Here is a 17,052-nt window from a genome sequence, read left to right on the forward strand (position 1 = left end):
CACTCCACAAAATGGACAATTATAATTCAACATCTAACTTAAGGTTATAATTATTTAGAAATAAAATTTCAGATATATTATTTAATATATATTGTATTGAAGTTATATTGTAATAATATAAATTTAATTATATAACAAAATTTACCCGTTTTCTTATTTTATTCTATTCTATTTTATTTTATTTATTTATAATAAATTTTGTATTATAACTTAAAAATATTATCAAGGATAAAATAAAAAATAATTTGTATAAAGTGATATATATATATATATATATATATATATATATATATATAGGTATAGGTATAAATATAGATAGATAGGTATAGATAACTAGATAGATAACTAATTACAAGAGATATAATTAATTAGCATTAATTAAATTAGTTAGGAATTTATTAGCAGGGTAATTAATTTATGTACGGTATAAAAGGGTTTTTAAATCCTTTTTGGAGTTACCTTTTACCAACCAATAATTCACATCTTATTTTTCAGATTATCGTTTATTTTTTCTTCTCTCGCTGCCTGGGTTTGATACGTCCTATATTGTCCAACGATATTTAGAAATGATATTTTTCTTAAAATGTATTATTTTTTTTCACAGTTGTTTAATAATAATAACTGTATTTTTATCTATTATATATCTGTATTAAAACGCAAAAATAGCTGTATAATAGATGAAAAAGTTCCCTTATTTTTAGCAGAGATGAAAAAGTTCGTAGCTGGCTAAAGTTGAAGGAGAATGGTGAAGAAAGAAAGTAGTATTTAAAATAGTAGTGATGGGAAAGAGGAGCACCTTTACACAATACAAAACCTAATCTAAATTGCAATATGCAATAATGGAAGTGATAGAATCATAGCTAAAACTACTTCTTACCCACTCAGTTGTGCCATCAAACCTCATCTATCATTTTAAAAATAAAAATGTCAATCAACCAAGAAAAAGAATGCATTATTCTCCAGGAAAATAAATTCAATAAGCAACTTCAAAAGGTTCACATGTCTATTAGAACAAGTGCTTAATGGCTTGCGTTCTTAATCAAAACATCATGTGAAAGTTTAATGTTGTTTTCTACTTTTTCACTTACCTTATCTCAACTTATGGATAAGTTTTTTATTGGAAATTAGAGATATTGAAGATAACTGTGTGCTTTTCTATCCTTTTTATTTAATTTTGGATTTTATAAAAGTCTTAAGTTAGATTTTACAAACTTTCTAGATTATAAGGCATATGTCAAAACTAAAAATCACTCATACATTATTCATCAATAATTTTGGATCAAGTTTCAAAATTATTCATCTTGTAAAACTAAAAAATTAGAATAAATAAAAACTTCAATAAAAATGAATTTCTGATGAAAATTACATAAATATCACTTTACTAACTAATTTTACGAAAATCACTTTATTTTATAATATGTAAATGAATATAAATCTCATTTTATTAATTAATTTTATGATATAAATTTTATTTTACAAACAAATTTTATAAAAAAAAAATTAGATCTAAAGTTTACTTTCTTAACCATTTTTAAATTTAAAATGTTTTAGAAAAATTAGATTTTTTTTATGCAAAAAGTTACATCTACAACCTGCCAAATTTTCATTTAGAAAAAAAGCCAGTTTCTATTTGAAAACGTGACGTTTTACATCTTGTGAGAAAGTCCAACAATCTTCTTCTATAAATCTGAATTAAGTTGAATTAACAGATAATTAAAGGAGTTGTACACTCAAAATATATATCTATTTTTAATCTCTTAAACATTTTTTGTAACCTTTTATTTGGAGCCTTGAAAAAAGGTTGGTGATTTTTTCTGTTCCTTTTCTCAATTTAGTCGTATATGATTTATAAAATATTTCATTGTTGTGAAAAAAAAAACAATAAATGAAAGAATATAAAAAGGAAGGGGAAACAGCCAAAGGTTTTTGAGTATGTGATAATTATGGTGGCACAATTGGAGGGGTTCGATTGGTGTTGTTTGTATGACTGACCTATCACAAAGCTATTTTAATATATTTTAGATAAATTAACACACACACACACACACATATATATATATATATATATTACAATCTTGTTAAAATGTAGGTGGAGCAAATTATCATATATGATAAAGTTATTAATTGTTGCTATACTCGTATTAATTGAATTACCATTTTAATTCCATTGTTTGTTTATTTTGTTGACTTTTTTCTAGAGTTATATGAAAATAATACTATTATCTGTAACTAAACAATTTTACGTTTTATTAAATTTGAATTAAAATAATGTCATTAGTTAGTATAATGCATAATCACAGAATTTCTTTAACCAAACATGGTTATATAACTCCTCAACTAAAAATAATCATATAATGCATCTGCTCTTATTGTTACAACATTATTTGTATTCTATTTTTAAAATTATACGTTTTACATATATAAATGGATACTTATATAAAAAAATAAACAAAAAAAAGCCGAAAACCCTATCAAAACCAAATTTTATTTAAACTTTTTGGATTTTTTTTTTCAACGGAGTGGTTTAATTGAATATAATAAAAATAAACAAAACTATTATTATATTTGAACATATACATACATATATATATATATATATATATATATATATATATATAATGTTATATAATCAAAGTTAACTGATTGTATTTGAATGTTATTATATTTGAATGTCTTTTTTAAAAGTTATTTTACATTATGATTGTATTGTAATTACAATATATTTATAATTAATAAAATATAATATTAAATTTGTATTGTAGTTTTTAATTATAAGATTAACTAGTTTACATAGGAATAAAATTAGCAATAAAATTGTTAAAAAATATTAATAATTTTAACATCCAATCTCAATTGACTAAAAAGCCAAATTCTTGTATTTCTAAACACTAAATAATTCAATTGAATACGGAAAGTGAGTGACATTAATGTATATTTAAAATTAAGGGATTTGGTAACCCTTTAACTGATATTGCGACCAAATAAAAGTTAATTATAACTAACATACATGGAGATTTTATTTCTATGTACATCTTCAATTAATTAAATTATACATCTTCAATTAATTTTTCAATAAAAAGACTTAAGTATTTGTTCCCTCAAATTTAAATAAAATACTCTTTTACAATTAAAAAGTAAATTTGTAGTCTCATCATTTCTAATTATCTAACATTGAATTGATCCTTAATTTGTTTATTTTTTGGCTCTTGAGGATTAAAAATGAGTTACGTTCAAAATAAGAAAATAAAAATTACAAAATAAACTATAATACAAATCCGAGGCGTTAAAAGAAATTTAAGTGAAAAATTATTTAATTGTATATATTCGTAATTATTATAATTACAATCATGCTTTATATAATTATTTAATCAATGAAGTGTACAAGATAACTTGAAACGGGTGAGAGAAAATTTTTAAATATTAAATGAATAATTTCCTAACAAAATTAAAAATGAAGGATATCTCAATCTAAGACAAAAGAAAGTCACAATTGAAATAGACAAATAAAATCTTTGAATTAATTTGTTTTTAATAAATCTTATATTTATCTTGTTCAAAAATTGGACAAGTAAGACTCATAGATTGCAAACCCTGCCTTATCCTCATCAACCAATCCCATAAAAATCAACATTTATTTCCTTTTCTGTAGTGTAAAATTCAACTTTTCTGAAGAATTCAAAATAATTGCAGCAACCCATTCAAAGTGATTTGGCAACAACAAGAATAGTTGGTTTTGGAGATTAGTTCAAATTATGGTTGATTATTAAAGAATATAATAATATGATATAAAAAATAAAGATCCATTCTTGTAGTTCACACTCCACACACATGATTAGTATTGTAAACAAATTTCCAGCAAAATTCCACCACTACCACTTTGTCCCTCCCCACTACCTTAAACGTTTCAATCACAACCTTTCACATTTCAAACCCCTCATTTGTTCATTCTGTTTCTCACAAATCCCAACTTCATCTCTTACCCATAACAACTCTCCAAAACACTGCACACTGCTTTGCTTCTCTCTCCATTAATGCCTTTTTGTTTTCCTCTATGGACCCACCTTTCTCCCTTCCTCATCCTCACTGTTCAACACAGCCCCACATCTTTTAAACGTTCACCACCCATGAACGAATGAATGTATGTGTGTGTGCTCTGTTCCTACCAACGAGATGAGCAAGAACGTTTCTCCCAAGGATGCGGGCGACAACTCCGTGACCCACTTTGATTTTCTCAAGAAATTTAAACGCTTTTCCCCTCTTGACTCTTCTCTTGGAGTTCTCGCTTTCTTCTTCGTCGCTTCTCTCTTCATCGCTTGCTTCTTCTACGTGGATTACAAAGGGTTCCGCTCCCGTGCCACCACCATCCTTGACTTCGATTTTTCATCATCTTCAACTTCTTCTGTTACTTCTCCTGTTACTTTTTCTTCTGCTTCGAGCCCGGTTCAGTTTCTCAGCCCGGAGGGTGATGCCTGTGATGTCTTTGATGGGATTTGGGTTTGGGATGAGACTTACCCCCTTTACAATTCCGCAAACTGTTCCTTCATGGATCAAGGTTTTCGCTGCTCCGAGAATGGCAGGCCTGACACCTTCTACACTAAATGGCGATGGCAACCCAAAGATTGCAACTTGCCCAGGTTCTAACCAACCCCGCTTTTTTCGAATTTTTAAATTTGTTATTTTTCGAGTTTAATTTTATATTTTGTGTTGGTTGGTTGGTTTTGGATACTGCTGAAAAAATGAGGACAAAAAAGGGAAAGCTTGATTTTGGTTTGGTTCGTGTTGTTTCTCTGAACACAAAATGATTTTGGAGTTTTGTCTCGTAGTTGATTGCTCGTGGGATCACCACCGTCCACGCGCTATTTTATACCTGCCTTGAATTTGATCATTTGTTTTTGATGAACTATCCTTTATTTTTATTATCTTTGATTTTTGTTGTTGTTTAACTTCGTACGAAGGAAGCGTTTATTCTTTTGCTTTTAACTTTACTAGTTTGAATCGGTATGAAGGAAGTGTTTGTTCCTTTTTTTTTTTTTTTGCTTTTTTGGATTGCTGGATACGAAATGAAAAAGGAGCTGGCCTGTCGTAAAGTTAGGATGTGAGTTTTGCCAGAGATTATAGAGAAAGAAGAGCGTTTCTGTTATTGGTTTCCTAAATTGTCACTGTCACCTGTTGCTAGTTTCATTTGTCATTAACTGCCTACCCGTATGCTCTGGTGTATAGCTCAAGTTCAAGAATTACTCCGGGTCTGTTTTTCTTTATCGAAAAAGGAGAAAAAAATTATATTTGATTTAGGGGTAAGCTGTTTTGGTGTTTCCTGCTCTGAATTGAACAACTTGCTGTGTTTGTGTTTGATTCTTCTTCAGTTCTTGCTGGAATGAAATATGATGATGGACTGTGTATTTGTAACAGATTTGACGCAGGGAAGATGTTGGAAAAGCTACGGAACAAGCGACTGGTTTTTGTTGGTGATTCAATTGGAAGGAACCAATGGGAATCGCTTCTTTGTATGCTGTCTTCGGCAATTCCAAATAAGGCTAGGGTCTACGAGGTTAATGGGAACCCAATTACAAAGCACACAGGCTTCTTGGCATTCAAGTTTGAAGATTTCAACTGCACCATTGAATACTATAGATCACCGTATCTTGTAGTGCAGGGACGACCTCCTTCTGGTGCACCTGATGGGGTAAGAATGACTTTGAGATTGGATCACATGGACTGGATTTCACATAAGTGGAGGGATGCAGATGTGCTGGTTCTCAATGCTGGACATTGGTGGAATTATGAGAAGACTGTCAAAATGTAAGGCCTTTTTTATCTGTTGTTCTGTTGTCATTCTTAATAATTCAATCTTTTAAGTGCCACCTAAATTTGGCCTTTTCACAAGGACCTGTCAAAGAAGGTTTTTAGTGCATTTTTGGATTAGGCTTATGTATGAGAAATAAATAATTGCATTGTTTTCCGGATAAATTATTTGACTGACACGGTGAGAGTTTCTTGTGGGTAGATTGATATTCTTTCCTCTTAATACTGCATACGAGGGACCCTTTAGCAAGAAGAAAGAATGAATTTGTGTGAATGATGTGATATTACTGGCAGTGGCAAATATTGTCATTGCAGTAAGAGTGAGGAATTTGTAGCATAGTTCAATGCACAAAAGCTGATTATTTATGCTCTGTTTATCTCCATGATATGGCAAAGCTTGAGCGTATTCCAAATCCCTTTGATGATAGTTTGCGACAATATTTTATACTCTTCATGTGATCAATCTATCAATGTTGGCGTAATTATGACTTTGATTTTTGGATCATTTCTTTATTTAGGGGCTGTTACTTCCAAATAGGGGAGAAAGTGAAGATGAATATGACTACAGAAGACGCATTCAGGAAATCAATAGAGACAGTAGTTCATTGGATTGCTAATGAAGTAAACATAAACAAAACTTACGTCCTTTTCCGAACTTACGCACCCGTCCATTTCAGGTTTGCCCAAACTTTCAAATTTACTGAACTATATGCAGTATTTTTTTTTGCTCAATTTGTTTGAGTAATTTTGTAATTGTGAACTTTCCTATCCTATAAATTTATTTGGGTCGATGAATTGACAACGTTTTTAGCAACCACATTGGGTATGACTAATCTGGAAGAGACTCATAAAAAATACACAAACCTGTTAACTCAAGATTTTGGGTTAAAGGCAGTGTCATGTTCTTTATATGGGTTTTCCCATGGCTTATATGTCACAATTTCCATAGGGTCTCCTCTGGAAAAAATCCAACAGTCTTCTGCAGGGTTTTCCTCTCTCACTACAACTTTTGACGAGCATTTTTTTTAACTGTATTTTTGGTATTTACGTGTGACTAAACTTTTAAGACTCAAGGACATGATTCGCTGCCTCTTTAAGGGACCGTCCTTTTAACAGATGCATATACTTTACTGACTAACAACATTAACTGCTGGTAGGTGGCATTGATGAAGTTTTCCAACTCTTCCTCATCTAATATGTTTACTGGCATGTATCCATTGAATACTGAAACAAAATTTTAAACACATCATGAGTCTGTGTACGTTAGTTGTGTCTTATTCTTTCTAAGGTATATTGCTGCTTCCATACTTTTGTGTCTTGGTTCATACCTACCTGATCCGATTTTTTTGCCGTACTATTAATTTCTGTACGGCTCCTTTCTTGAACAAACTTTCAAAACCTTTTTTTTTAACACTTTCGACATCTATGAATATATGACTGCTAACATGTGGAAGAAGATAAGGGAGTTGTTAACACATTCATTGGATGTAGCAGGGGTGGTGACTGGAATACTGGCGGTGGTTGTCACTTGGAAACATTACCTGATTTAGGTTCCTTGCCAGCAGCATCCGACATCCATTTCAGAACCGTTGTCGATGTCTTGTCAGAACTCAAAAATAAATCAAATTTCTTGAATCCGGATTTGCTTAATGTGACACAAATGTCAATTCGCCGGAGAGACGGCCATGCATCCATTTACTATCTCGGACCAGATGGTACGGCCCCAATGCAGCGGCAAGATTGTAGCCATTGGTGCCTACCTGGTGTTCCCGATTCATGGAATGAGCTTCTTTACGCTCTTCTTCTCAAGAGGGAGGGATTTCGGGAACAGAGACAGAGCACAACAAATGTTTCTCAAGTTCCACTATAGTTGACCTATACAGTTTACAGAGAATGTTATGAGTTATACAAATCAGTGACAACCCTTTTTGAGCGAGGTGAAGCTGCAAGTTGGATTTGGCGTTGGTGCACCTAACTTTTTGTTAGTTCGCTTGATGTCAGAATTTCATTCTTAGCGACCAAAGAAATTTAAATGTTTTAATTTCCTGCAAAGTGATTGTTTGACCCTCTTTGTAGTGGTCTGCCATTGTAGGTGAACATATCTAGATGGGATGGGAACTGAATTTTGGATGGTGAGTTTCAGGGATATCTTGTACAAAAAAGAAAAAATAACAGCTGAGATTAAAACCTGATTGATTAGAAGGCATACAGATTTTGTTTTTGTAAATTTCATATGATCCATGATGTTGCTGGTTGTACATTGTATATAACAAGATTCATGCATGCAATTTGGTTCAAGTTTCAAGATTTATTTGTATTTTAATTTTCTTTGAATAATACACACGAATCATATAAATTAGACTAGTTTTTCTTGAAATTGGCATTCTGCACTTAACGTGAATTATACTCGGCTATTCCTTTGGTTAATCGCGTTTGATTCTAACACAACGGGGATCTTATGTCATTTCGTGTTGAAGTGTTTGGACCAGTAAATACAGAAAGTGAATTAGTTTTAAAATTATACTTAAAAAGTGATTACATTCGATGATACTAGGTTTTGAAAACAAAGGAGAGTTTTGTTGTCAATAAATCTTATTCAATTTCATCTGGACTGGTTCAATTCGTAAGATTAATACCAGAACATTGGTGTTCCCAGAAAGAAAAACCATTTTCCTTTCAAAATACCACGTAAACAGTTAGGAAAATATTACTTTTTTAAATTCCCAACAATTTATGGAGGCAAACGAGGCATCGTATATATTTTTGTACCTTTTCCCCTTTTTTTAATGCATCATCTTTCCCTTAAGTTTTAATGTCACGCAACTGATTTCTTACTCAACATGCAGAAGAATCGCGTACATGTTATGTACCATGAAAAAGGGGAACAAAATTATAAAAACGTGAAAAGAATCAAACCTCAAATCTAAACTTTTTTTTTTCTATACAAACAAAAGAAGAAAGAAATCAGACTTCAGAAATGAAAGACTATTTCTCCACAGAAAAATAATCATAGTTGGTAGAAAAAAGAAGATAGTTTCTCAGTGGGATACACATAACATCAACAAGAAATATCTTGGATTACTTTGAGAAAAAAAGGTGTAGAAACGTGAACAAAGTATATGGTATACATTTGCATTACAATTACAAACTGTCTAAAAACTTTGCAATGCTATGTTGGAAATGATGATGGAAAGTTGAACAGCGAAACTCCAATTTTCTATCTCTAATCGTCAAATGGGTATTGCTCGTACCTGATTGTACAATCATGGAGCACTGAACGAGCCCCTATCCGTGGTGCCTGGCATGTGGTAAACAAGGCCATTTTAGCAGCACCAAGACATGTTTTACAATCAGAGGATGTCAGATTAATGTTACAAGTAGCATGCCCATAGGCATAGGCATTAGGATATGGTGAAATGTTGTGGTACTCATAATTCTTTTTCTTTGCTGTTTCCTTCTCTAAGTCTTCCAACACATAACTTAAACTGATTGCAAAAGGGTCCCCTGAGGTGTACACACCACTGTTGCAGAGAACGTTGATGATGCTCGTGTTGGGAATACTCTCAGCAACACTCAACAGCCACAACAAACCAATATCAATTATTACAAATTTTGTTGCTACACCCATCTTCTTCTTCTTCTAGTCTTTGATCGAACTCTAGCCTTTTACTCTAAAAATGCTAACATCACTTTATAAATCAATGAAACTACTCATATCTATAATTTTAAAAATGAAGTTTCCATAAAAGAAGGAAATGGAAGGTGATTGAATGATGGGAATTAGTGATATGACAGAGGTGTAGCGGAGGTTTCAAGTGGATATGTGCTGTGCATTGCCGGCCATTTAATTTTTGTTCTTTTGCGTTTATGAACGGACTTGTGACGTATCATTCAACCCAAATTTGCTTAATCAAATTTGAAAGAAGCTTAGTTTCCTCAACCCCTCCATTCATTTTGCTAATTTTTTTTTCAGATATTTTTCAAGAACTATTGCGCCAGTGATAGCGTAAGCATGATGAAATACAAGAACCTGTTTGATGAACTATTTAGTATTCTTACAAATAAAGTACCTGTTTTTACTTTTAACTTATTTTAGGTCAAGCCCACAATGAATATTCATAAGCTGTTTCGTTATCTAACTTGATGAGTACTGTTCATACCGATTTTCTTTTCTGGGTTTATTCATAAGAGATGAAAGCTATTAAGATTAACCAACGGAAAAATTTTAGAAGATATGTGTTTGAAAAAGGGTTATTAATTATTATTAATTAGCATATCTTCTAACTTCAATTATTGGATGTTACACTCAAATACATATATTCATGTGTTTCTTTGGCACCAAGAGAACACATATTTGTAATAATAATCTATGACCTAAAATCGGGAATGGTTTATATACATACATAGATAGATAAATCACTGTTAAAATATGGGGTCTACGAAGACAATGCAGTTATTGGGGTGCGAAAACCTGCGATTTCTCCAAGTTCTTCCACCTCTTTCACCAGTTCCTCAACCTTCCGCATCACTTCCATGTGCAAGAAGACGAAGCTAGCAATGGATAGCACTTGATCATCCTCAAGTTGTGCCATTTTGAACGTGGAAATTATGAAGCTTAAATCTTCTCTGGCGGCTTTCAACTGCTCCGAAACACAACCCTTTGCATTACATTTCATCATTTGCTTCATGCTGTCTCCTAGTTCTTGCAGAACGCATGCAACCTTTGACTCAAGTGCTTCGCATGTTTCTAAATAGACCCATTGTGATTCTCTCAATGTGGCCATGGGCTGACATAAAAGGTTCATTTCATTCAGCCTATCGAAAATCTGGTTTTGTCGTTTTGCAAACCGTATAATATAAGAACCTTAAAAAAGAAAGAAAATATGCACCTACCTCTTTTGATGCTTCGAGGCAACGATGCATTGCAAGAATAAATGCAGCCAGTTCGCGAAGAATCTCCCCAATCTTTAAGTACCTTTCCCAAGGGTAGGAAAATCCAAATTTTCCATGCCAGGGTTCCCAGTTTGCGAAATTTGCCTGAAAAATAAAACACAAACTTATTCTCCACACTTAGTTATGTACACTTTTTCATTCAATTTCAAGAAACACAAGAATCTACCTTACCAGTGATTCATCCTTTGACTTGGAGTTCAATACTGACTTGCAAACGTTGAAGCTAGAACAGGGTTGATTTTCCTTTTCGTTAATCATTTTGGTACATTTGCCTAAACAACCTACAATCACAGAGAATTAATAAATTATAATTGAATCCCTGTCACACTTGGGTCTTAATCTACTGTCATGAGCCTGATATAGTTATTTAAATACACATTTATAATTGAATCTTGTTTGTTAACATTTAATAAAAAATACAATAAACAGTGTAAAAACACTAATTCAAGTGTAAACTTCGGTCTGTCTTTATATATTCACGAAAAATATTTTTGTACGTTGTTCGCTGTTACTGTAAGGAAAAAAACACTTTTTATCTGAAGTGATACCACCAAGCTTTTAATTGCTTTTCTGGAAACCAAGTTATCAGTAAAAACACAACCACATCTCAGGAATAAACAAGTTGAAATCAAACAACGTTCTTTCATTCGTGTTTATGTTGAAGAAATTATTAAGATGAGATCGTAAATGGCATTGCCTTATATAGATACCTTGAATTGTATTGGCAAGGTCAAGGAATCTGGAGACGATGGAATCGTGAAGTTCATCACTGGCCCACAAAGGAAAGACGAGCAAGTTCACACAGACGCATACGATGAAGCCCATCAGTATATTCAAGAGACGTTCGCCGGCTAATTCCCACACTTTCACATTCACTCGTGTGACAGAAACCACAACTAGATTGAAAGTCAGCAAGAATATCATCACTCCATAATCGTATCTTTTCTTTATGCTTGGAACCAGTCGAAGATATGTGGCAAATGATCCTGAAATCAACACCAAAAGTTTATTAAGTTATGCATAATGTTGAGACCACCCAGTAGCCGGAAGCCATGAGCATTAGTAATGTTTGTTAGAGAATATAACTATGAGAAACTTACCAAGTATAAATACAGAAGCAGCGATTATGATGGAGTTGCCAACCCTGCCAATCCCAATGCTTTGTGCAAAAAGTGCTGCTAAGCAACCTAGTCCTCCTCCTATAATAGTTCCTAGTCCACGGTTGAAGCCCTTTCCTAGTGTGGCCCCTGACATGTTTATCAAATATGTATATGTAAATTAGATATTCATATTTGCAATGAGTTATGTTAGAGTTGAATGGTGATGAAAGTACCTGCAGAGAATTCAAACATGACCACAACTGTCATGATAGCCCACATTGCATTTTCTCCAAGTTGCTTAAAGACAGGGTTCAAGAGGTACAGAAGTGAAACCAAAACCAAGGAGATTCCTACTTTGATGCAGTGAATCATCTTCCTTGTGTCTTGGTCTCTCTGCATCTGCTTGTGTCTGGCACTGAAGGTAATGGAAACACAGTGGACTTCATTTTTCCCAAGATGGGAAAATTGGAATGTTTTGCTCTCCTTGGTTGTATGTGGTAAATTATCTTCTTCTCTATTTGTAATGGCTATTACGTGAGTTGATTCCATTTTGTCTTCACTCTCTCGATTCCTTTCCCTTTTCTCTCTACGAATTTTATAACTTATTCTCTTGAGAAGCTCAATTTGGACACAGATCCAGTTTATACTAAGGCATGTAAGTGGGGACTGATGGTGATGGAAGATCAAATTCTAAAGAGTACATGAAATGTCAACACTATACTTTATTAGTTTACCTTAAATAGTTAAATGATATAATTTGCTTTTGTTCTTGACCCATCCAAAAGTTTAAGAGTCGCCTTCAAAATAAAACTAACTCATTAACTTAATATTATATTATCACCTTATGTATACAAAGTTAGTCTCTCAGAATATGAAGTTTGGAAGTTATTTAAATTAATTTCAACTTAGATGTAAATTTACAGTTTACGTTCGTTTCATTTGATCTCACTTCAAACAAAACATGTATTACGAGCCAATATATTAATTATTCTCTATCTTGGTATTGATACGAGTAGTCTTATATCTATAAATGGTATTTGTGAGTTACTTTTAAGATTAAAACTGAGTCTTGTGAAACTATTTTAGTGTTATGGAATAATAGTCTTCTAATTGATACTAATTTGTAAACTTGATTGTTGTTAGGCTCTTTTTTTTTTTTTCAGTAATGGTTATTTTGTAAATTTTTTGAATTATTAAAATTAAGTGATGGTTCATCAAGTGGTTGTCAATATTCAAAATTTGGTAGAAAAAATATATTTGGACACACATCTACGTTCATTTGACATATTATTTATTATTCTCTTATTATAAAAATTATGTCAAATGAGTGTAGGTGTGTCAACCTATCATTACCTAATTTGATAAGATAAATTCAAGTTTTTAATCCAGAATAATGGTACCATGACACACTTTACATTCATTTGACACAGTTTATAAGGGTAAAATTGTCATAAAAGTGTAAACTTATTTTAAGAAAGAAGAAAGTAAAAAGTAAGGATAGTGTCAAATCAATGTAAAAAATTTTGATGTGTCAAAGAATCATTATTCTTTTAATCCATTTGTTTGTTTTGGCTTGTTTCATATTAGATTTCTTTTAAAATTAAAATGTTAAAATAAAGAATAATTTTGTAAGTTTATCATTGAATAACATGGAACTAAGCAAAATTGATGAGTATTATTAGTAAGAAATAGTGAATTATTTATCTAGGGCCTCAAAGTTTGACTAAACTTGGTTGATTTTATGGCTAAAAGGTATGTGAGGAAATGAATGAGTATTGGTGTTGAATTGTATGTAGTAGAAAGTTAGTGGACGTCCAACCCGAACTGAAGACATGACTATAAGAGAATGAAATGAAACAAGGACTGTCATATCTTTTATGCACATTGCCTTCCTTTGGAATTCGTATAGGACGTCCTTTTTTAGTGACCTTATAGTGGAACACGTTTGCAAACAAACACCACTCACTTCTAATCTTTCTCCACCAAATTACTCTTATTTAATTTCCTATTTCTACAACACTTTCATAATTATTAATTAAGAAAAAAATTATCATGACCAAACATTTTTTTTCCAATTAATTAGATGAAAACAAAAACAGAAGAAGGCATGAAAATCTTTGTTGAGGACCCTTATCTTTTGATGGTGGGGAATTCCGTATAGTAGATATATACTTATCCAATGACCTAATAGCAAAAGATGTAGCCCTAAAATGATCCCCACTAAGACATGCAGTGTAATAGATGTTGCTGATAGAAAGAGCATGACCCGACACAACAAGTTTCAATATGTGTATTGCATGTTTTTTGTGAACATGGTGGTTCTGTAAGATATTTGTCACATGTACGTACCAAGTTAAAAATATTATCATAGTTTAGGCGACCTTCGTGGAGGTCAAGAATGTCTATCATGAGGAATTTGCAAAGATGCAATGAACACGAAGGTCTACTTTGCTCACACGTTAATTCTATATATTTTGAGTAAGTTAATAAAAGTTATCTTAGTATATTGATTAACAATTTTTGGTCAGTTGACCGTAAAGTTAGCAGCTATAGTTGTAAAGAGGAATCTTTATCAAACCATTCCACTTCCACTTAATTCATTTTGGGGTTGACCTGTCATCACACTACCTACAAATTAAACTTAGGGTGGGAGCTTATCACGTTTTCTGCAACTTTTCTATTATCAATATACTCAAATTATATCTTGCACCGTATAATTTTTTTTATTAACACACTCTTTTATTCACTGAACGGTCAATTCTTAAAAAAAAAATAAACATTTACTCAAATTAAGATTGATCAGCTAACGTATCTATAGAAAATATATCGGTAATACGTATTAAAATTATAATCATAAATTCAACATGTTTAAGGAAAAAAAAATATGCATATGAACTATCGTCCAATTTTAATTGAAAATTCATTTTGAAACTTATAAATATATATATATATATATATAAAAGATAATGAGATAAGTAATTGTGAAATTAAAAATTTACTGTAATAATTGATTGAATTTATTAAGGAATATATATAATGAAAATTATTATATAATTTCAATTTAAGAGTAATTATGCTATAAAATTTATGCTTACAATGACTTTAGTTGTAAAATATATGCTTGAATCTTTATTTCTGTGTCATTTTGTAATCAATTTTTTTTTCTCACAAGAGCTGGAATATTCTAAGAATTCCTAATAATATATTTTTTATTGTTTGATAAAAAAAATTGAATGACATTTAAAGATTATGGATGATTTAGGAGTGATTTTTTTTATTAAAATATCAATTTGATACACGTACGTCAAATCTCAACAAAGATAATTAATACAAAAATTAATCAACGAGAAAGAAAAAAGGAAATCATACAATGAATTTTAGTCTAATAATAAAATAAATCTTAATCACAATTAATTAAACATAACTAATATATTCTCAAAACATAAAAAAAGATGGTAAACAATGTAAGCACAATCATTTAAGAGTGAAATTTTACAATAACTTTTTTAATTAATATTTTTATTGATTATTGGTTTTATAATTAAATAAAGGGCAGATATGTGTGGGCTACAATAGGAGTTTGTTAGTAGCTTATTTTTTAATTGTAATGTAGCTGGACGTGTGATGAATTAATCGGTGAGTATAAATAACACATCATTATCTAGTCAATACTTTTTTAAGTAGTTTAATTATAGAATCGTAACTCTTCCTAATTAAAGAAATATTCTGTTGCATTACTAATTTATGACTCATAAGGGATCACAATAGTTTGGGATTGGTCTAGAAATATTTACCCCATAACCTATCTTAATATCTAGGAAAAGCTTTTGCGAATTTTTTTTTTCCGCCTACGTCAACAATGTTTTTTAAAAATTATAAATTTAAGTAATAATAAATTTCTAAAGTACAATTTAATAAAATAATTCATTAAAATATTGATATATATAATTTTTATATTTCTAAAATACAAATTTAAATGAGTTTTACTCAAATATAAGTTTTACAAAATTGATCCGTTCAAAAATAATTTTAATTTCATTAGTTTAAATGGAAAATATAAATATATAAAATTAAATTCTAAAATTTTTATCAATAGTTAACATTTTTATTATCAATTTTACTTTAATTACTTAGTTTTTGGAAAAATATTTAAATATAATTTATTAACAATTTATAGATTGAATATCATTAAATTCGTATATATAGTAACATCCCAAAACTATAGGATTAAAATTATAAATGGAAATATCACATAATTAATAAAATAGATCAGCTAACATGATTATAAAGTTAATTTGCAGTCATTTAATATAATCATAAAACAAGATGCTAAGATCAAAACTATAAACATGAATGATCATCTAAACCACCAAAAGAAAACAATACCATTATAGGTATAACTACTAAAATCGCTAAGCATCCGGATGTCTCAACCTAACGCTTGCTCTATGGTCACCTTATCACTCTCTGCTCACACCCACCAGATGATCATAGCCAAGACAATCAAACACAAGAACATACCAACAAGAAATAAACAAAAAGGTAAGCTAGTGATACAAAATAATTCATCATTTCACACATGAATCACATTTCATACAAAGCAATCCAAGCATCTTAAACATGCAAAGACCTAGACTGAAGTCTCCGGATTTAGTATGAATGTGGAGTTATGGTGGGTTGTGCACTTGTGGTGACCTCTACTGTTTTTGAAAAGTCATTGGCAATGAGTTTCACCCTACCACACTTACAATGTTAGTCTGTATTACATCTTAGGTCATACTGAAAACACCTAGACTATGACCTCCAGCTACTCTCATCACAAGTATCAATCTTCTTTACTTAAAAATAAATGATCATCACAGTGCCAGAATAACCCTCAAGAATGAGCTTTATGCATTCGTACTAACAACACTTTGATACAACCATTAAGAATTCTTACCTTAGAACTAGGGTTGGGCAAAACTAACTGATCTGTACTGTACTATAGTTAACTATATTATATTATACTTGAAAAAAACTGATCCACTTTTACTAAAAGTTCAGTATATTATTTTATGGTTTAGTTTTTAAAAACTGAACTTATAACAGTTTCGGTTCAGTTAACTGTGAGAACTGTATCTACTCTTTTCTCTTCTCTAGTTCCCGTTCAACTGTTTCGTCTGGCTAAGAAAACGTTATTTAATAATAAAATATTAAT

The 17,052-nt window shown here is 31.1% G+C and overlaps 3 protein-coding genes across 3 annotated transcripts; 1 reads left to right on the forward strand and 2 right to left on the reverse strand.

Moving 5' to 3' along the window:
• The first annotated feature begins 3,816 nt into the window (after positions 1-3,816).
• LOC108323203 (protein trichome birefringence-like 10) lies at positions 3,817-8,104 on the forward strand. Its single transcript, XM_017555572.2, has 4 exons — positions 3,817-4,634; positions 5,410-5,799; positions 6,321-6,479; positions 7,297-8,104. The coding sequence occupies exons 1-4, from the start codon at positions 4,141-4,143 to the stop codon at positions 7,670-7,672; spliced, it is 1,419 nt and encodes a 472-aa protein (XP_017411061.1). The 5' UTR covers positions 3,817-4,140; the 3' UTR covers positions 7,673-8,104.
• Positions 8,105-9,025: 921 nt separating this feature from the next.
• On the reverse strand, positions 9,026-9,430 carry LOC108323196 (antifungal protein ginkbilobin-like protein). The gene has a single exon (XM_017555564.1). It carries the CDS (start codon positions 9,428-9,430, stop codon positions 9,026-9,028), a length of 405 nt encoding a protein of 134 aa, XP_017411053.1.
• Positions 9,431-10,116: 686 nt separating this feature from the next.
• LOC108323195 (aluminum-activated malate transporter 14) lies at positions 10,117-12,482 on the reverse strand. The gene is made up of 6 exons (XM_017555562.2): positions 12,089-12,482; positions 11,856-12,002; positions 11,466-11,741; positions 10,927-11,036; positions 10,696-10,839; positions 10,117-10,589 (listed from the first exon to the last, which is right to left on the reverse strand). Exons 1-6 carry the CDS (start codon positions 12,402-12,404, stop codon positions 10,239-10,241), a joined length of 1,344 nt encoding a protein of 447 aa, XP_017411051.1. The 5' UTR covers positions 12,405-12,482; the 3' UTR covers positions 10,117-10,238.
• Positions 12,483-17,052: the final 4,570 nt, after the last annotated feature.

Source organism: Vigna angularis, chromosome 2, assembly GCF_016808095.1.
Source record: "Vigna angularis cultivar LongXiaoDou No.4 chromosome 2, ASM1680809v1, whole genome shotgun sequence".
Classification (NCBI taxonomy): domain Eukaryota; kingdom Viridiplantae; phylum Streptophyta; class Magnoliopsida; order Fabales; family Fabaceae; genus Vigna; species Vigna angularis.